The 19,493-nt window shown below is 37.2% G+C and overlaps 2 protein-coding genes and 1 pseudogene across 2 annotated transcripts; 1 reads left to right on the top strand and 2 right to left on the bottom strand.

Annotated features, from left to right (window-relative positions):
* Positions 1-1,641: 1,641 nt before the first annotated feature.
* LOC110299298 (olfactory receptor 5P4-like) lies at positions 1,642-2,581 on the bottom strand (annotated as a pseudogene).
* A 4,859-nt stretch (positions 2,582-7,440) lies between these two features.
* Positions 7,441-8,379, top strand: LOC110299233 (olfactory receptor 5P4-like). The gene has a single exon (XM_021168883.2). It carries the CDS (start codon positions 7,441-7,443, stop codon positions 8,377-8,379), a length of 939 nt encoding a protein of 312 aa, XP_021024542.2.
* A 7,021-nt stretch (positions 8,380-15,400) lies between these two features.
* On the bottom strand, positions 15,401-16,345 carry LOC110298799 (olfactory receptor 5P51). Its single transcript, XM_021168268.2, has one exon. The coding sequence runs from the start codon at positions 16,343-16,345 to the stop codon at positions 15,401-15,403; it is 945 nt and encodes a 314-aa protein (XP_021023927.2).
* Between the last annotated feature and the right edge of the window lie 3,148 nt (positions 16,346-19,493).

Below are 19,493 nucleotides of genomic sequence, written 5' to 3'. Positions count from 1 at the left end.
CCTAAGAATATATTCTGACAATTGACCTCTTCAGACTGTAGATGGGCAACTTCAACATGGGTTTCAACTGTGTGGAGGATGGACGTCATTTAGTTCTGGTCAGTGGAGTAAATGGACTTGAACACCATGTAAATGAATGTGATGGACCCATAGAACAGAGGGACTGTAGTGAACAGAAGGTGCAGATGGAGGAAGTCTTGGATGGGTCACATCTTCTGGCTGCTGCTGAGGATATAGAAGACACAGCCATAATCAACACTCAACTCAATGGAGCCAGAAGAGATGAAGGGTATAACCCCAATGAAAGATGTCTGAGTGGGAAAGATTCAATAAAGGAAGAGCATCACAGAAAAAGTGGTCTATTTCTTTTGGTTTGTAGAGGACAGACCCCAGATCAACTAGTATAATTTCAAATGTTCACACATCCCCCAACACAGGGAGATAAGGAGCTTAAGTTAGATAATGGATTTAGGACACATGTGCATTTAGAAGAGCAGGGACAAGCAGATTGCCACATAGTGATCAGAGGCCATGACAGCCAGAAGGTAGTATAAACCTTCAGTAAACCGCCCAACTTTACAAAAGTAATGAGGCTTCAAAATATAGAACTGGATGAAAGTTCCACAGATATTATTTTAAAACACATTTCAAGAGCTTATCAAAAAAGGAAAAATGACAGAATTAATGAAGATATAGAAAATTTCAAAATTACTTTACTTTAATCCCCTTGATATGTATGCATTACAGAGCTTCATTATTTTAAGCTACTATGTTGTTACTGAAGAAGAGATACCTTAAATGTCAGACAAAGGATAAAAAAAAACATTGTTATTAATTGCCTGCCCATGGAGCACATAGTACTTCCAAGATGGAAATTTATAAGATATGTATGTATGTATGTATTATCTACACATGCATGTATGTATGCATGTATGTATATATGTATCTATCTATCTATCTATCTATCTATCTATCTATCTATCTATCTATCTATCTGTCTGTATATTACTTAATTAAAAAAAGCCTGAAATCACAGACTCCAGTAAATATTTGTGGAGGGGAGGAAAAAGTACATTAATCTCAAAATGAACAGATTTAAGTTGAACCCTAGAAGACATGAGAAAAATTACAATTTTATTGTGTGATAAACAGACAGTGATAAATTACAGATATTAGTAGCACATAAAATGTATGCGAACATAAAGATAAACTAATACAGATGGAGAGGTAGCTCAGTCAGTACAGTGCTTGTCTTACAAACATCTGAGTTGGATCACCAGAGTCCATATAAATTTAGGCAGAATAGTGCATGTTTGTAATTACAGAGGGAGATATAGAGAGAAAGACACAAAGGTGAATCAGCCTAGCCTAGTTGGCAAGTTTTAGGCCACAGAGAGTATGTCAAAAAAAAAATCAAGATGGATGATACACTGAGAAATGACAATAGCGATTGCTCTCTGTCTTCTAGCTATATGTGCACACATTGGCACATTCACCTGTACACATATGTGCTTTTGTATACATAAGAACAACACATACAAATGAGGTTAATTGGTATTATATAATAAATATATAATATATTTACCACATATGTTCTCTAAAAGGTTGTTTAATAATTTCTGGATTCATATTGAATTTCATTCAAAATGAGGAATGTGTTCTTATCATCAATTTCCTCATGGCCTCTTTTACCTCCTTGTTCCTCAGACTGTAGGTCAAGGGATTCAGCATGGAGGATCACCACTGTGTAGAACACAGACACAACTTTAATTTGGTTGGGTGAGTGGCTTGACTTTGGTATGACATAAACAAATGTAACTGTCCCATAAAACAAGGTGACTGCAGTAAGGTGGGAGGTGCAGGTGGAGAAGGCCTTATGCCTGCCCTCAGTAGAGCACATCCTGAGGATGGAGTGAAGGATATAGACATAGGAAATAATGATTACGAACAGGGTGATGACGATGATGGAGCCTGCTGAGATGGCAGGAGACATTTCAGCAACATAAACATGGGTACAGGACAGCTCCACCAGTGGTGGGAGGTCACAGAAGAAATGGTTGACTTTATTTGGTCCACAAAAAGTCAGGCTCAATAAACAGCTAGTACACAATGAAGAATTCACACATCCACCCATGTAGGAAATAACCAATAAGATGAGGCAGACCTTGGGAGACATGAGAGTGGAGTAGAGCAGGGCTGAGAAGATGGCCACATAGCGATCATAGGCCATGGCAGCCAGCAGGAAGCACTCAGCAGACCCAAAGACCACATCAGAGCCAAGCTGGACTATACAGCCAGCCACAGGGATGGCAGTTCTCTCTCTCAGGAAACTCACAATCACAACAGGTGTGACTGAGATGGAGTACCCAATGTCCACAAAGGCCAAGTGGCTGAGGAAGAGATACATTGGGGTGTGAAGCTGAGGGCTTCTTCTGATCAACATGATTATGCTGACATTGCCCAATATGGTGGTGAGGTACACACCCAGGAACAACACAAAGAAGATACAACAAAGGGTGGGGTCCTCAGTTAGCCCCAAAATAATGAACTCTGTTACCATTGTGTGGTTCCCAGGCTCCATCTTTTTTGAAGTGATTCCTACTGAAATAAAACCAGTGGCTATCAGAATACATTAAATGACCTCATGATTGATATACACTACTCTACATTTAGCCCATTAAAAATAAACGTGGGTTTCATTTTGTTCTGATGTTTGTTTCCCCCCAAATCTTTCCCAAACCAAGTTACATCATGAATAATTTCAGAATATTAATCATCATTTACCTTAAGCCCACAGATACAAACCGAGCAGTGACTCAGATCAGAACAAAGGACTCACTCACAGAAGTGGCTTTTGATCAAGGAAGGAGGTGTAATTAATGCACAGAGCACTGATGTTCTCAGACCCCAAATGGTTGAAGTGACAGTTGTATGCTGGTCTATATGATATTGATTCAATTCTATTTCTCAGTCCTATTGAAGCTTGTCCTTCCTAGTCCTCTTGTGATCTTGTGCCATTGTGGGTGGTGCATGCTACTCTGTTTTGAAGGTGAATGGTATTTTCTGAGGATCAAACTATAGTACCAGTGGGCAACTCTCTTCTATTTTCTATACTGACACATTTTACATGATACATCTACAATATAGCAGGACCTCTCACTAGCCCAGGCTTCAACTGTGGGAATAGGAATATTGTACATGCACTTGAAGTGAGACAGAACTGTGCTGTGTTAGCTTACACTAAATTCCCAGTGTTTATCTATTGGGGCAGCTCAACACCACCCAGTTAGTATCATTGCAATTAGTATAAATGGAAATTTCACATGGAGACTAATCCTGACAAAAGCATCAATTCTATTTCAGGTCATTATTTGTACTTTAAGAACTGCGTGGAATGAGCAAAAGAATGTATTCCATATTACATTATGAAAACTTATGTCGGCAAAATAGCAGATGCTTATGTTAGCCACATGGGGGACTCAGATTATTTCATATGAAAGGGATATCAAGAAATCAGTTACTTTAATAAAAACCGAATGAGTAGTTTAATCAGGGGAATCAACAGAACACTGAAATGAAGATAGACTATGTTTAAGGAAATAGTGTTAACAAGAAATATCCTAATATATTTTTATGAAAAATTGAACTGACAACTTAGGTAATAAAACATAATATATATTTATTATGTATAATCATATGTACCTATAAATTGAATCTCATGAGTGATATCAGTGCACCGTCTACTTTGGATTTTAAATTAGCAGTCATTTTGAAGAACAGTATAGAGATTCCCAATACACAAATGGTAGAATTTCCATATGATGCAGTCAGTAACTATACTTCTGGGAATGTATTCACAGAAATTGTTACGCTGGAGCTATTTCCATCCTTCTGTCTTTCTCTTAATATTACCTACTGTAGCCAAGATATGGAATTAATTTACATGTCCATTCATTCATGAATGTACTTCTAGAAGTCTTTCTACCACTTAGATTTAAGCAGTGCTTAGTGAGTTAGCTAAAAGCACAAATAAAAAAATGTCATCTAAAGATTTATTGCTATACCCAGATCAGTACATCACTCAGCCTCATCAGAGAAGTTTCTTCTTGTGGTAGATGGTAAGTAACACAGAGACTCACAACTAGACAATGTGCAGAGAATAAGATACTGCAGAATTCTTAGCCCTAAATGGGGCATCCATACTCTCAAGGGTTCTGTAGAATAGGAGGGGATAGAGAGTTTATGAGCCAGAGGCAGTGAATACGTGCAAGGAAGCGGTGTTTTTCAGACACAATGAGGTAGATGCACTTACAGTGATTGTGACAGCAAGCACAAGACCTGTATGAGCTCAAGCCAGACAAAAAACCCAGCCTGGACAAGGACTGGTGAGCACAAAGTTCCACCCATAGCTGAGCAGTTAATGGCATTTTATTACTTCTAGGAGAGTGGAGTTCTGTTTTCTTCAGTAGGGTGACACTTAGAGTATAGATCACACTCTATGACAGGAGTTATACCCAGGAGTAAATGGCCAACACTAACTGGAGAGGGTAGGTTTAGGAAAAAGAAGAAAGAGAGAGAAAGCAGAGATAGATCAACAGATAGAGAGAGATAAAGACAGAGAGAGAGAGAGAGAGAGAGAGAGAGAGAGAGAGAGAGAGAGAGAGACAGAGACAGAGACAGAGACAGAGACAGAGACCAACAGACATACACAAAGAGAGGGAGATGGAGAGGGAGGGAGGGAGAGGGAGATGAGAGGGAGGATTAGTTGATAATGTTGTTCTTTTGTTGGGGTTGTTAACCCTTTCAGCTCCTTCAGTCCTTCCCCAACTCCTCCATTGGGGTCCCCAACATAGTCTGATGGTTGGCTGCGTGAATACATTTCTGTATTAGTGACCTACATTTTAATTCAATATTATTGTTTTCACCCTGAACAGTGTACTCCTAGGTTAGACAGGAAATATAGTTATTAAAGATAATTAGTTCCAAAGCCAACATTATGTCTAAGCCAATGTTCTCTTTTAGGGTGAACCAAAAATCCCTTCCTTGTTCCTAAATTCCATGTGATATTCTATTTACAATGTTCTGAAAAATGTTAATTATGGATGTGGTTGAGATAATTCCATGGATGTATAAATATCCTTCATGCTTTGAACTGACTCTTATAAAGTTATTAAATAACTATTTATCCAACTGTACTATTCCCAATGCTTCATTGTATCACTGTTTCTTTTAAATGATGAGAAAGAGAAAGAAATATGTTCAAAATGTTTGTATACCATAAATTCTATACACATGTCTCTTTAAACAAAGCCAACATTATTTGCTATAAAGTTGATGTTGTTATTAGATACAACTTCTTGTTTTCGTCACCTTTTAAACTTCTTATTGTTAGTGTATAAAGTAATGGAATTTGTTATATGTTTTCATAATAAGCATCATTACACTTTGCTCAAATTTATCCTACACCTCTACTGTCTACCCCAACATCCTTTGACCTGTCTCTTTTATTGATGATTTCTACCCCACCAAATAATGCCTTCTTCTGCTTTCATATGTATTTTATTACCTTCTGGCTATTATGAATAAAGCTGATATAAACATAGTTGAGCACGTGCCCTTGAGGAAGTTAAAGAATTTTGAAAATGTTGTTGGCTACTTGCCATTATTTTGAGATTAGTTTATTTACCTAATTAGTTCCTTTGTTGATTTAATAATTATTAGTAGTATTTAAACTTTACAATTCTTTATATATTCTGGATAATATAGTAAAGGTAATAATCCACTCTCTAAAATGGCTTATTACCTTGACCTTTTCATCTTAAAATATTTTCTTCTTTCTCCAAATCCCCTCTCTATAGTCATCACAATACACACACACACACACACACACACACACACACAAAAGCACACACACACACAGGAAGGAGGGATGGATGGATGGAATTTTAAATCTAGGTTTACATTGAAATATAATATGCTTACTTATGATGTTGTTCAACTAATTGCTGAGATATATCATAACTATTTAATTTAAATGTTGTACTTGTTTGTTAACCTTCATTCTCTACTCTTGTCATCTACTCCCACACCCTCTGGTGAAGACCATTCTACTCTTTGCTCTATTTAATGGACATTTTAGCTTCCAAATATGAATGAGACTACCAGGTATTTATTTTTCCCAACACAGTGTCTTCCAGGACTTCCTATATTAGGGCAATATTTCCTTCCATTTAAAGGCAGCACAATGTCCTCTGTGCAGATATCTTTTTAGTAAGAAGCATTCTAAGATTAAAAAGGGAATGTCTCACTGTGAATTTAATTTGCATTTCTATAGTAATTATAGGTGTTGAACATTTTTCATAATTTTAGCACCCAAGCTATCAGTATAATTATTGAATATATTTTAGGATAGTTCCTCTTGACAATATAGTTTTTATTAAATCTTGCTTTCATTTTGTTTAGATTTTGCCTTCTTCTAATTAATTTTTGAGCAGTGATTTCTTTTGTTATCTCTTCTATTTGGGTACTGCCATGCATGTTCTAATATGGCTGCTATATTACAAATATTTGGTGTTTTCTTAACATAATTCATTATCTTAATTAAATAAGATTAGGAAATGTGTTCTGTTGTTCATCCTATATAGTTCTTGAGATACAAATAATGACCACAAATAGACTTATTGTCATGCTTTTTTCAGGATTAATCTCCTGTGAAACTTCCATTTCAAAATAATCTATAAGTATATTAATCAAGATAGGTGGTGTTAGGCTGCCCCAATAAATTACCCTTGGAAATATAGTGTTATCTAACACAGAGGCCCTATGTCTTACTTCCAGTGTATGTACAATATATTCTCTGTATTCACAATTGAAGCCCAGGCTGGTGGGAGGTGACACTATATTGTAGATGTGTCATGTAAAAGGTGTCACTTTGTAAAGGAGAAGAGAGTAGACCACTGGTAATGTAGTTTGATCCTGAAAAAATACCATTCACTTTCACAACAGAGTGGCAAGATTGCAAGACTAAGAAGGGCAGGTCCCAATGGGACTGAGAAGTAGAGTTGAATTAGATACTATAAATCCAAAAATAACAACTGTCACTTAAACCATTTGGGGGTCTCAAAACATCAGCACTATGTGCATTAATTACACCTCCTTCCTTGATCAAAAGCCACTTCTGTGAGTGAGTCCTGTGTTCTGATCTGAGTCATTGCTCGGTATGTATCTGTGGGCTTAAGGTAAATGATGATTAATATTCTGAAATTATTCATGATGTAACTTGGTGTGGGAAAGATTTGGGGGAAAACAAACATCAGAACTAAGTGAAATCCACATTTTTTTTAATGGGCTAAATATGGAGTGGTGTATGTCAATCATGAGGTCATTTAATGTATTCTGATATCCACTGGTTTTATTTCAGTAGGAATCACTTCAAAAAGGATGGAACCTGGGAACCACACAATGGTAAGAGAGTTCATTATTTTGGGGCTAACTGAGGACCCCACCCTTTGTTGTATCTTCTTTGTGTTGTTCCTGGGTGTGTACCTCACCACCATATTGGGCAATGTCAGCATAATCATGTTGATCAGAAGAAGCCCTCAGCTTCACACCCCAATGTATCTCTTCCTCAGCCACTTGGCCTTTGTGGACATTGGGTACTCCAGCTCAGTCACACCTGTTGTGATTGTGAGTTTCCTGAGAGAGAGAACTGCCATCCCTGTGGCTGGCTGTATAGTCCAGCTTGGCTCTGATGTGGTCTTTGGGTCTGCTGAGTGCTTCCTGCTGGCTGCCATGGCCTATGATCGCTATGTGGCCATCTGCTCACCCCTGCTCTACTCCACTCTCATGTCTCCCGAGGTCTGCCTCATCTTATTGGTTATTTCCTACCTGGGTGGATGTGTGAATTCTTCATCATGTACTAGCTGTTTATTGAGCCTGACTTTTTGTGGACCAAATAAAGTCAACCATTTCTTCTGTGACCTCCCACCACTGGTGGAGCTGTCCTGTACCCATGTTTATGTTGCTGAAATGTCTCCTGCCATCTTAGCAGGCTCCATCATCATCATCACCCCATTTTTAATCATTATTTCCTATGTCTACATCCTTCACTCCATCCTCAGGATGTGCTCTACTGAGGGCAGGCATAAGGCCTTCTCCACCTGCACCTCCCACCTCACTGCAGTCACCTTGTTTTATGGGACAGTTACATTTGTTTATGTCATACCAAAGTCCAGCCACTCGCCCAATCAAATTAAAGTGGTGTCTGTGTTCTACACAGTGGTGATCCCCATGCTGAATACCTTGACCTACAGTCTGAGGAACAAGGAGGTAAAAGAGGCCATGAGGAAATTGATGGTGAGAACACATTCCTCATTTTGAACAATATTAAATGTGTTTATTTAAATATTTAAATAACATGTTTTTGTGGAACGTATGCAATAATTATATGTTTTTTGCCTTGTCTTACATGAAAAAAAATCTCCTGAATGGACAGTAGTATTATTTTGATTAATAATAACTTATTTAATACTTTTTAAAAGAGTTCAATAAATTTGACCATTTGTACTAAAATATGGACCCAAATCAAATATGCATATTTCTTAATTATAACACATGGATGATGTAGAATTAATTTTTAAATTCTGTTTATTTTAGGTAGTCCCTGATTACATGTTACTTTCTTATATGTTTAGTATTATTTTCTTAAAAATGTTAATTAACCTTTTGAAATATGTCATGTGTTCCCTTTCAAACCAATTGATGACATTGTAAATGTTTCTCATCTTCATCTCCAGACCTCTTGGCAACTCTTGCACAGGATCACCATGCATCTGGAAACTGTGAAGCTCTGCCCTAAACACATGTCAGTGAAATTAATCAAACTAATCTTTGAAACTTTTATATCCTCATTAATGCTTTTTTATTTTTATTATTTATTTATTTATTTATTTATTTTTGGTTTTTTGAGACAGGATTTCTCTGTATAGCCCTGGCTGTCCTGGGACTCACTTTGTAGACCAGGTTGTCCTCGAACTCAGAAATCTGCCTGCCTCTGCCTCCTGAGTGCTGGGATTAAAGGCGTGGGCCACCATGCCTGGCCATGGTTTTTTATTTTTAAAAAGTTATCACAGTTTCTGAAAGGTGTCATACCATTACTTTTAATAAAAGCACCTGAACTCTATCAGTTTTAACATTTTCTCTATTTTGAAGTTCATTGCTTTTGTGAAGTCCAACTCTGTTCCTTGGTGATGCTGGGATTGTCTCCTGAATGCTTCCTGCTACCTGCCGTGGCCTATGATTACTCAAGTGGCCATCTCTTCAGCAGAGTGTGGGCACACTCAAAACTGCAAAAATTGCATGATGGAGAGAGAGAGAGAGAGAGAGAGAGAGAGAGAGAGAGAGAGAGAGAGAGAGAGAGAGAGAGAGAGAGAGAGAGAGAGAGAGAGAGAGAGAGAGAGAAGAAAGGCCTCATTTAAGGTCTTTAAATAATATTTATTTTTATTTTATAATTCATATTAATAAGGTAACAGAGTTTCATACGTATATCATACTGGTCGATTCTTTGTCCTGTACTTTACCAGAATTTCCCACAGGGTTTGTATTCTAAGGTGGTTTTTTTATGTGGGTGGTTGTGTGAATACTTGAAAAGTTGATACTAGCATACTGAATCATTACCTCCATGGCTGCTTTACTTCATTGAGTTTCCTCTGCCTGTGCATCCATCACGGAAATTATCTCCTCCATCTCTTCTGGCACCATCATTGTGAACAGCACTTGTCATTTCTCCTTCTTTAGTCTACATCCTCACCATCACCCTGCAGACGTGATCCACTGGAAATGAGGCTTTCTCCACAAGGCTTTCTCCAGGTGGACCTCTCTCCTCACTGCAGTCATTCTCTACTTTGAATTGATTGCCTTCATTTTTGTTGTCAACCCAAATACTCTGTGGATGAGAGTAAGGTGGTTGAGTGCTACATAGTGATAATCCTCATGTTGAATCACCTCATCTACAGCCCAAGGAACAGAGATGGAGAGCAGGGTTTTAAGAAGGCAACTATTAGAATTTATCCACAGGATATGTTTCTTTGAACTAAAGATAACCTTTTCCCCCATTAACTTATTCATTTATTCACTTTACATCCTGATCACAGCCCCCTTCTTCCAAGTTTCAGTCTTACAAACTCTCCCCGACTTCTTCCCTTCTCCTTTGAGAAGGAGGAAGTTGCTGCCTCCCTTGGATACCAACTTACCCTGGCACCTCAAGTGACTGCAGGGCTAGGCATATCCTCTCCCATTGAGGCCAGACAAGGCAGCCAGCCCAGTTAGGGGAACAGAATCCATAGGCCGGCAATAGAGTTAGGGTAAGCACCGACCCGACCTCCTGCTCCAGTTGTTGGGGGATCCACCTGAAGTTCAAGCTGCACTTCTGATAAATATGTGTGGAGTACTTACATGTGTGTTGGTGGTTTAGTCTCTGGGAACCCTCAAGGGTCCAGATTATTTGACTCCGTTGTCTTCTTGTGGAGTCCCTATCCTCTCTGGGTTCCTCAATTGTTCCCCCAACTCTTCCACAGGACTTCCTGAACTCTGTCTAATGTTTGGTGGTTGATCTCTGCATCTATTTCTCTCAGCTTCTAGGTGGCATATCTTAGAGGACAGTTATGCTAGGCTCCTGTCTGTAAGCATAGCAGAGTATTATTAATAGTGTCAGGGATTAGTTCTTGCCCATGAGATGGGTCTCAATTTGGCCAGTCATTGGTTGCTCCTTCTCCCAGTCTCTGTTCCATTTTTGCCCTTGCACTTCTTGTAGGTTGAAGGTTTTATGGGTGGTTTGGTGTCCCATCCCTCCATTGGGAGTCCTGCCTGGCTACAGGAGGTGGCCACTTCATTGGATTTCAGAGAGGAAACTAGAAAGGAAATAGCATTTGAAATGTAAATGAAGAAAACATCTAATAAGAAAAAGAAAAATAATGTCAGATAGAGACTTTTAAAAAACCAAAACTTTCATATACTAGCATCATTCTTAGGACCTGCCAATTGATGTGTATGTCATTCTTTAATTTAAGAGCATACTTTTGTTGTATTCTCTTACTTATGTTGTACTTAAATTATTTTTTCTATTTTTTTTCTTTTTTCTTTTTCTTTTTTGAGACAGGGTTTCTCTGTGTAGCCCTGGTTGTCCTGGAACTCACTCTGTAGACCAGGCTGGCCTCGAACTCAGAAATCCACCTGCCTCTGCCTCCCGAGTGCTGTGATTAAAGGTATACACCACCACTGTCCATCAGTAATTCTCAGTTTTAAACACATGTAATCTAATTGGCAATCAGATCTGTTGTATCATTCTAACATCTATCTATCTATCTATCTATCTATCTATCTATCTATCTATCTATCTATCTATCATTTGTTGCAGTAATTCTCCAACCCAAATATGCCCCGGCAATGAAAACACAACTCAGTTAATATGAATACATGCTGTACACCTAGATTGGGCAGCTCTACCACTAACTACCATCTTCCACATCTTATGAGACCCCTTAGAACTTGTGGTTTCTCCAGGCCATGTGCTTCTGCTCTGCTTTTCTTCGTCTTCCTCTGTGTCCTCTCCCTCTTCCATTTTCTCCTCCTTCTCTCTTCCAACCTTCCATACCATCTTCCTTTTATAGGCCCAATCATCAACTCTCCTTTATTTTACAAATTAAGGTGGGAAGCAGGTTTACAGGAAATCACCTGAGTGCTGACTCATTCCTTGTTTGCAGCCCTTCACAGGAGAATGGAATTAACAAAAACTATAATTAGCCCCAGGGCTATCCACAACACTTTATCCTCTGTCTATCTATCACCTATCCAGCATACATCCATCTATCAACAATGTATTATCTATCCTTCTATCTATCATCTATCTATCTGAGAGAAACAGTATAATTACTGTTATTAAACTTCTGCAAATGCCATTCACTCCTCCTTAACCTACCTAGTTGATTTACAAAACAATAATCTGTACTTACAATATGTCATATCTCACCCTAAGGAGGTCAACTTTAATTAGCTCATTCATTCCTTACAACAACCCAGTGAAGAGAACTTAGTTTTCATTAAAAATAAGCAACCTGAGGTCCCGTATAAGTAAGTAGCTAGCCCACAGTGATACATTTTAGAAGATAAGTGACTGTTATTTGAATCCAGGGGATTTGGATTCTTCAAATCCCCCTTTTTTTTTCCACTTTAATTTCCATAGCAGTTGTATTATGCCAAAAATCATGAATTCTCAGTATTAGGAAGTTCCAAGGGATTGCTTGATATAGATATGATCTCAACTTTGTTTTAGTCTGTATGCACTTAGTCTATACAATAGAACACATGGACAACTCTATGCTTACTTGGAAATGGAAAGTATTGCTAGAAAGAACTTTGTAACAGAGCCCCCTAGTGGTGAGATATTCCCTAGTCTCTAAGCCCATCAGTCATCTCTTCTCATTGAGTATATATTTTAAATAAGGTGGTGAGGAAGGAGAGATGGGAAAAAAGACAGATGGGGCACAAAAGAAAAAAAAACAGTGGTGGGGTTACAAAGGGAAACAGGGGTAGCAGGGAGTGGAAGACATAGTACAAAAAGAATCTCAAAACAACATTTAGTTGGAAAATGTCACAATGGTATCTAACAAATTCTATTCCAAAACAAACAAACAAACAAACAAACAAACAAACAAACAAAACACCTAAGAAGCTGACTATCTTAATATGTATTATATATTAAACATTTTCTATAATTTCAAAACTAGGACTCAAAGTTTCACATTGGCATTTGTGATTCTGGTGTTTTTGGTGTGTGTCTCAGTTACAGCCTCTGTCAAATAAGGTTTAGAACCCAGTTGCACCAACAGTTCAAACAAGATGAATCATTCATTCAGCTAACCATTAGTTTGTTAGTTATTTTCTTTCATTCGTATCAGACTTTCATTCAAGATAACTGTGTTTGATGATCCAAGGGAAAATTAGACATTGGGAGAAAAGAACACCACTGTGGCTATTTACAATAAGCTTCCAGCATTCATGGGTGGAAACCAAACCCTAACAATATATTTACCAGTGGATTAAAAACAGAAACACACAGTGTCCTGTGGGGATTTAGTGGTGATCTTAGATTTTGAGATTCAGTAAGGCTCTTTAGAAGTGGCTTAACAAAGTATGGACTGTTATATGCAACATAAAGTAAATGCTACACCAGTGAAGGGAAAAAAGTTATTGCAAGTAGGGGTTGTGTCACAGAGTCTTTAGGCTGTAGAGTGTGGGTGTGATCAAAAATTTCAAAAGAGAGAAAATACCATGAGGGAGGGAGAAGGAGAACAAAGGCACATCTAAGGTCTTAAAAAGACTTTATTTTCATTAAAAAAAATCGTATTAATAAGGTAACAGGTTCTCATACATATTCTCTGTTGTTTCTTTGTTCTCTTATATCTTGCCTCCCTGTTCCTTTCATATCATTTGGGCCCAATACTTTCTTTCCAGTTTGTTCTTTTCCATTCCACTTCCATAAAGCTTCATTTTCCCCAAGTCTCATGGGCCCTTTTCTAATTAGAGGATAGAGTCTTTTGAAGAAAATCTTTTGAAGAAAATAATTTATTTGGTTATATGGCTATGGTGGTTAAATATAGCATGACTTGGAAGATGAAAAATTAGAAAATTCACTAGTGATTGGATTCATTAAACTTCTTCCAGAACAGCAGGAGATATATATATATATATATATATATATATATATATGTATATATATATATACACACACATATGTATATGCACAAAATGGATTGATATATACATTTACACACTTATATACATATTTACTACATGTTCATACATTTATTACAATATTTAAATATTAAGTATAAATTTTACATGTGTGATTTCATTTTAATTATACACACTAAGGTGTTATATATGTATACTTCCATAATTATATATGCATACATATGTGTATAAAATAATAGAGAGGTTAAGGAGTGGTCTCATGCAAGTACAAAGTCTGTAAAGTAGGTGAGCAGCTTTAAAATACTGATAAGAGTTGATATTGTAGTCTAGAGGTCTGGAGTTCCAAACCCTTTCCTTTTTCAGAGAACCTTAGGCTTTTCTTTTAAGGCCTTTAACTGATTAAACAAGGGAAATCAATATTAGGAATTTTCTTTTGAAGACTGTCAGTCTAAACGTCAAGAATGTCTTAAAAATAGTATCAAAGTTATATTTGGACAAATGTCTGACCAAACACCTGGATACCACAACCTATCAAGTTGATGGCTAAAGTTCATTACCCCATTGGAACGATTAATGATAAGTTGACTATGAAAGAGGTTGGCTGAAGCTGAAGCACTGACAATGAGCACAGGGAGAAGTAAAAAATTCTTGTTCTTCAATCATGCACAATTTTATAACCAAATGGAGTGCAGAGAAGGAAAATAAATTATTCTCATGCTTCTGGATCCATAAAACGATTGAATCACAGAGTCCCATACTAGAGAAGACCAAGCTGGAAGTCAAAGAAAGGAAAGAGAATGATTAATGAAGTGGTGGCCATCAGTGAATCTAGATAAATTAAGATTCTCAGGAGGATTTGGGGACATGGCTCGTGATACAAAGCTAGTTACTAAGTACCAGGCAGGCATTGAGCTTCATTCTCAGCACCACAAAGGAAAATGAAGGTTTTTCAGGAGAGCAGGTTAATCAGGGAGTTTTCACACTTTTTTTTTTTCCATGAGAAGCCTGCTTCTTTTCCTGAATCAGAAACCAGGGATTCAGATTAGAATGTTGTGAATCTCACAATACCTATTCCCAGTAATCAACAGTACTCCAGATTATAAACAAAACAAAACAATCAATAAACCCAAACCAAAACTAACCCAGAAACAAACTCCAGGATTTGGGCAAAACACTCATAAAATAAAGCTGAAAACAACTCCAGGAATTTTACTTCTTACTTTCTTTCAAAAATGTATTCTCAGAAACCACTACCCTTACTATGCACATTGCAGGAAAAGCAATTGTTGAAAACACAGACATCCTTAATAATTTACATGTTCTATAATTGTAATTTATAGCAGATGACTATTTTTGACTACAAATGACTGCGAGCAGAAATAATTTTCAGGGAATTACTTTTTACAAAAATAATTATTTTATTAATTATTATTTAAATATATTAAATATAACTTATTATGAAAAGATGATTTATTACTTAATAAATATCTGAGCATCTACCCTCTGTAGTTGCTAAAAAGCTTCCAAGTGGCTAATTATATATCAGAACATATACTTCAGCCACAGGCATTTGCTTCTTTTTTTTTTTTTTTATTGTGTTTGCTGTAGAAGGTTATTACTATACCACATCCTATAGTATAACAAACATCACTTAAGAGAATATTTTCCTAGCAAGCTGTCTCTTCAGAGCACCCTTAATCTCATTGTTCCTGAGGCTGTAGATGATGGGGTTTAACATTGGAATTACCACTGTGTAGAATACAGATACCACCTTGTTCTGGTCCGTGGAGTAGCTGGACTTGGGCATCACATAAATGAATGTGACAGTTCCATAATAGAGAGTAACTGCAGTGAGGTGGGAGGTGCAGGTGGAGAAGGCCTTCTGTCGGCCCTCAGTGGAGTGCATCTTCAGGATGGTGATGAGGATGTAGGTGTAGGAGATGGCTATGACAGACACTGTGACTATAATGACAAAGGCAGAACAAAATGAGGCAGGAACTATGGGGACATTGCTACCTGAACAGGATAGCTCTATCAAAGGAGTCAAATCACAGGAATAGTGATTGACTCTATTTGGTCCACAGAAGAGAAGAGGAAAGAAGGAGAGAAGAAAGGAGGAAGCATTAAGAAACCCACCAATGTAAGATCCTACAATCAACTGGATACAGACTTGTGTGGACATTTTGGTGGAATAAAGCAGTGGGTTGCAGATTGCTATAAAACGATCATAAGCCATTGTGGCCAGAAGGAAGCACTCAAGTGTCCCAAAAAAAGCACCTGAGAAAAGCTGGATGGTACACCCAAGGTAGGAGATTGTGCTTTTCTCCACCAGGAAGTTGGCAAGCATTTTGGGTGTGACAGTAGATGAGTAGCCTACATCAACAGAAGCCAAGTGGCTGAGAAAAAAGTACATGGGGTGATGGAGCTGGGAAGAGACTCTGATGAGAAGGATGGTGCTGAGGTTGCCAGACACAGTCACCAGGTAGATGCACAGAATGATGCTGAAGAGGACGACTTTAAGGACTGGGTCATCTGTTAAACCCACTAAAATGAACTCTGTCACTGTAGTGTGGTTCCCATCCTCCAAGAAAGCCATGAGTTGTAGGTGCTGATAGATTAAGGCTGTGATGGAGAGAGTACAGGAAGAGATTTATAAATATGTAGCACCATTCTCATTAACTCATATATGGATACTATCAAATATTTTATATACACATATAATATATAATAATTATATATAATATCCAATTGTATATAGTGTATATATAATTTTGTATATCATTGTATGTAATTAAATGTTATTAAATGTGCTCAAAGGGCCTTAAAGACAAGGATTTTAAATGGACTCATAAGTAGAACAAAGTGGTTACAACATCTAAAAGTAGGGTTATATGGTAAAGATTAGAGGAAGTAGTAACATTTCCTGCATGCTTAATAAATTTTCAGACCAGAAATTAAGTTTCATATATAGAGATATTTAGTTCCCAGAAGATAATATTACATACTTTTATTTATTCTATTTTATTGTCAAGGAAACTGAGCTTGAAAATGTTAAATTACTTACATTAGTTTACACAGGAAGTGGATCGGGATACCAGATTCAGGCAGTCTTGAACTCATTTCATTCATTTTGGAATTGTATTGCAGATGAAACCATCATTCCAGTCAAGTAAACAATAGTCACAAAGAGTAAACAGGATCAGCTGGTTAACCATTCAGCCTTCTGTGCACCAGCAAGTTGCCTCCTGTGTTGCCTAGCTCACAATGTCTATTGGTAAAGGGAGAACATGTTTTAGAACATAATTTAAACTGAGAAGTCAGATATCTTTCATAGAACCAGGGTGACCTAGAAAGGGAAGTTAAAGTTACAAATAAGGTCACTATTTACAACTTAAAAAATATTTTAATATTTTTAATATTCAATGCCATAGCTTTCTGAAGTAATTTGGAATATCATATGACTACTGTTTCAAGTATAACGATTAAGCTTTACTCAACCATGTCAAATCCTTTTCTTCTGCAATTTTGTTTTACTTGAAGTACGTTGGAATATAATTTGATTTTTAACGTAGTATGCAGATGATAAAACTTCCAGCCTATAAAGTTTAAAGTGTTGCTGGAGAGATGGCTAAGTGGTTGCGAATACTGCTGTTTTTGCAGAGGATCTAGGTTTACTTCTCAGCATCCACATTTGGAGAGCTCAGCACTGTCTGTGCCTCCAGTTATAGGAGTTCAAGTTACCACTTTGGACTCCTTGGGCACCAGGAACTCACCTTGTCACACATACATGCACACCCAAATATACACATAAAATAAAAATATACTCAGGCTCACTTACTGATTCAACCAGGCAGGTTGAATCTCATCCGTGCCAAGCCCCTGCTCTGTCCCACCCTGACATAATTTGTCTTTATTTCCTCTTTTTGCCCAAAGTGTTTCTTGTCTGGGATGCTGGAGCATCCATACAATCAATAAATGAAGCAAATTGTTCTAAGAGAAACTTATTATTAGGGGATCCTATGACTACTCTTCTGGCCTCTGTAAATTCCACATGTTTAAAATCATTCACTCTTTTAGACTTTATGGCAGAGTGCTAAATTAACATAATTAGAGACCAAATAGATTTTGGACTTAGAGGTAGTAAAACTGGTCATGCTTGTTTGTCCATGTGATCTTTACAATGAAAATTTAATTTACTACAGCTAAAGTTATTTTGTTACCTCACTTATTGTTATATCTGTACTATAGCTAAAGGATGGCTTTAAATGCACAAACCATTTGAAGGAATAGTCCTCTTCAGTGGTAAATGGAAATAATGCTTATTTATAAAAGCTTAAATCATACCTGTTGAACAAAAGAATCCATTTATCTTACAGTTATTATTATTACATGAATGCTATGCCACCTTTTATAAAGTTTGACTGAGGCTTAGTCTCTGAAGATGTCAGACATTCAAAAGTGAATTCAAATCCAGCAGGGAAAAGGATCAGTCTCAGGTGAATATTGAGTAGTTTAATTCATACCACACTTAATTTTCAAGGATTCTGTCCATCCTGAAATGCCTACTTTGAAGTAAACAATGATGTATCTTTACTTAATTATTACAGTGAATAAAATACATGTCCCACACCTAAATATTGGTCCTAAGTTTACTTTGTTATTTCAGTTTAGCCCACCAGGCTCAGATGATTGTTTGGTTCCAAACTCAGGGTCACACAGATATCCCTAGAGAAAAACAAGGCAAATACCTGTAAATATGAGAATGAGATTTGTTTGGAAGAATGATGGCTGGACAAGGTGTGAAAAGAATGGATTATGGGGAGGGAATTTATTATATGCATTGTGCATGTTTGAAAGAGTCAAATAATAAAATTTATTAATTAAAAAATGAAAAATTGAAAATATAAGTATATAACAACTCTTCATTTTATAAATAAATGTTTTTTGATAAATAAAGGGCATTTCACTCTTTTCTTTCTGGTTTTTCAAGACAGGGTTTCTCTGTGCAACATCCCTGACTTAACTCAAATTCACAGTGATCTGCCTGCCTCTGCCTCCTGAGTGCTGGGATAAAAGAAATCCACCAATGCCACCTAGCTCTTTTGATTTTTTAGAAATACAGGGATGGAAATAACATTTAAAACACACACATAATTTTTTATAGCCAAAGGTGGAAAATACACTTTTTTCCATTTACATTAAACACTGAAAGTAAATTAATGAATAAAGTACTTTCAATGAATTTTACATTTCAGAGAAAAAGGGAGTAGGGAATAACCAACGTTATAAACACAGAACATGCCAGGATGAAGAGATGGACAGCAGGTTAGATCCATGTTCCTCTTGCAGCAGAATGGAATTCAGTTGCAGCACCCACTTCAGGCAGCTCATAGGTGTCTTTAACTCCAGCTCCAGGGTTTCCTATGACGATTTTTCTGACCTCTGTAGGAACCCATCCACACACATGTTATCTTAGTTAGGGTTTCTATTGCTGTGATGAAACACATGACCAAAAAGCAAGTTGTGGAGGAAGGGCTTATTGGACTTACATTTCCACATTGTAGTCTATCATTGAATAAAGTTAGTTTAAGAACTTCAACAGGGCAGGAACCTGGAGGTAGGAACTTATGTAGAGGCCATGAATGGGTACTGCTTACTGTCTCCCTCCCCATGGCTTGCTCATCCTGCTTTCTTATAGAACCCAGGACCACTAGGTCAGGGGTGGCACCACCCACAAGGGGCTG

The sequence above is a fragment of the Mus caroli genome, unplaced genomic scaffold (assembly GCF_978045245.1).
Source record: "Mus caroli unplaced genomic scaffold, Mus_caroli_1 scaffold_8, whole genome shotgun sequence".
Classification (NCBI taxonomy): Eukaryota; Metazoa; Chordata; class Mammalia; order Rodentia; family Muridae; genus Mus; species Mus caroli.
This window is presented reverse-complemented; position numbering and strand designations above follow the sequence as displayed.

Bases quoted from the DNA above. Each gene is read 5' to 3' on its own strand.
- LOC110298799 (XM_021168268.2), bottom strand. From the start codon at position 16,345: ATGGCTTTCTTGGAGGATGGGAACCACACTACAGTGACAGAGTTCATT.
- LOC110299233 (XM_021168883.2), top strand. From the start codon at position 7,441: ATGGAACCTGGGAACCACACAATGGTAAGAGAGTTCATTATTTTGGGG.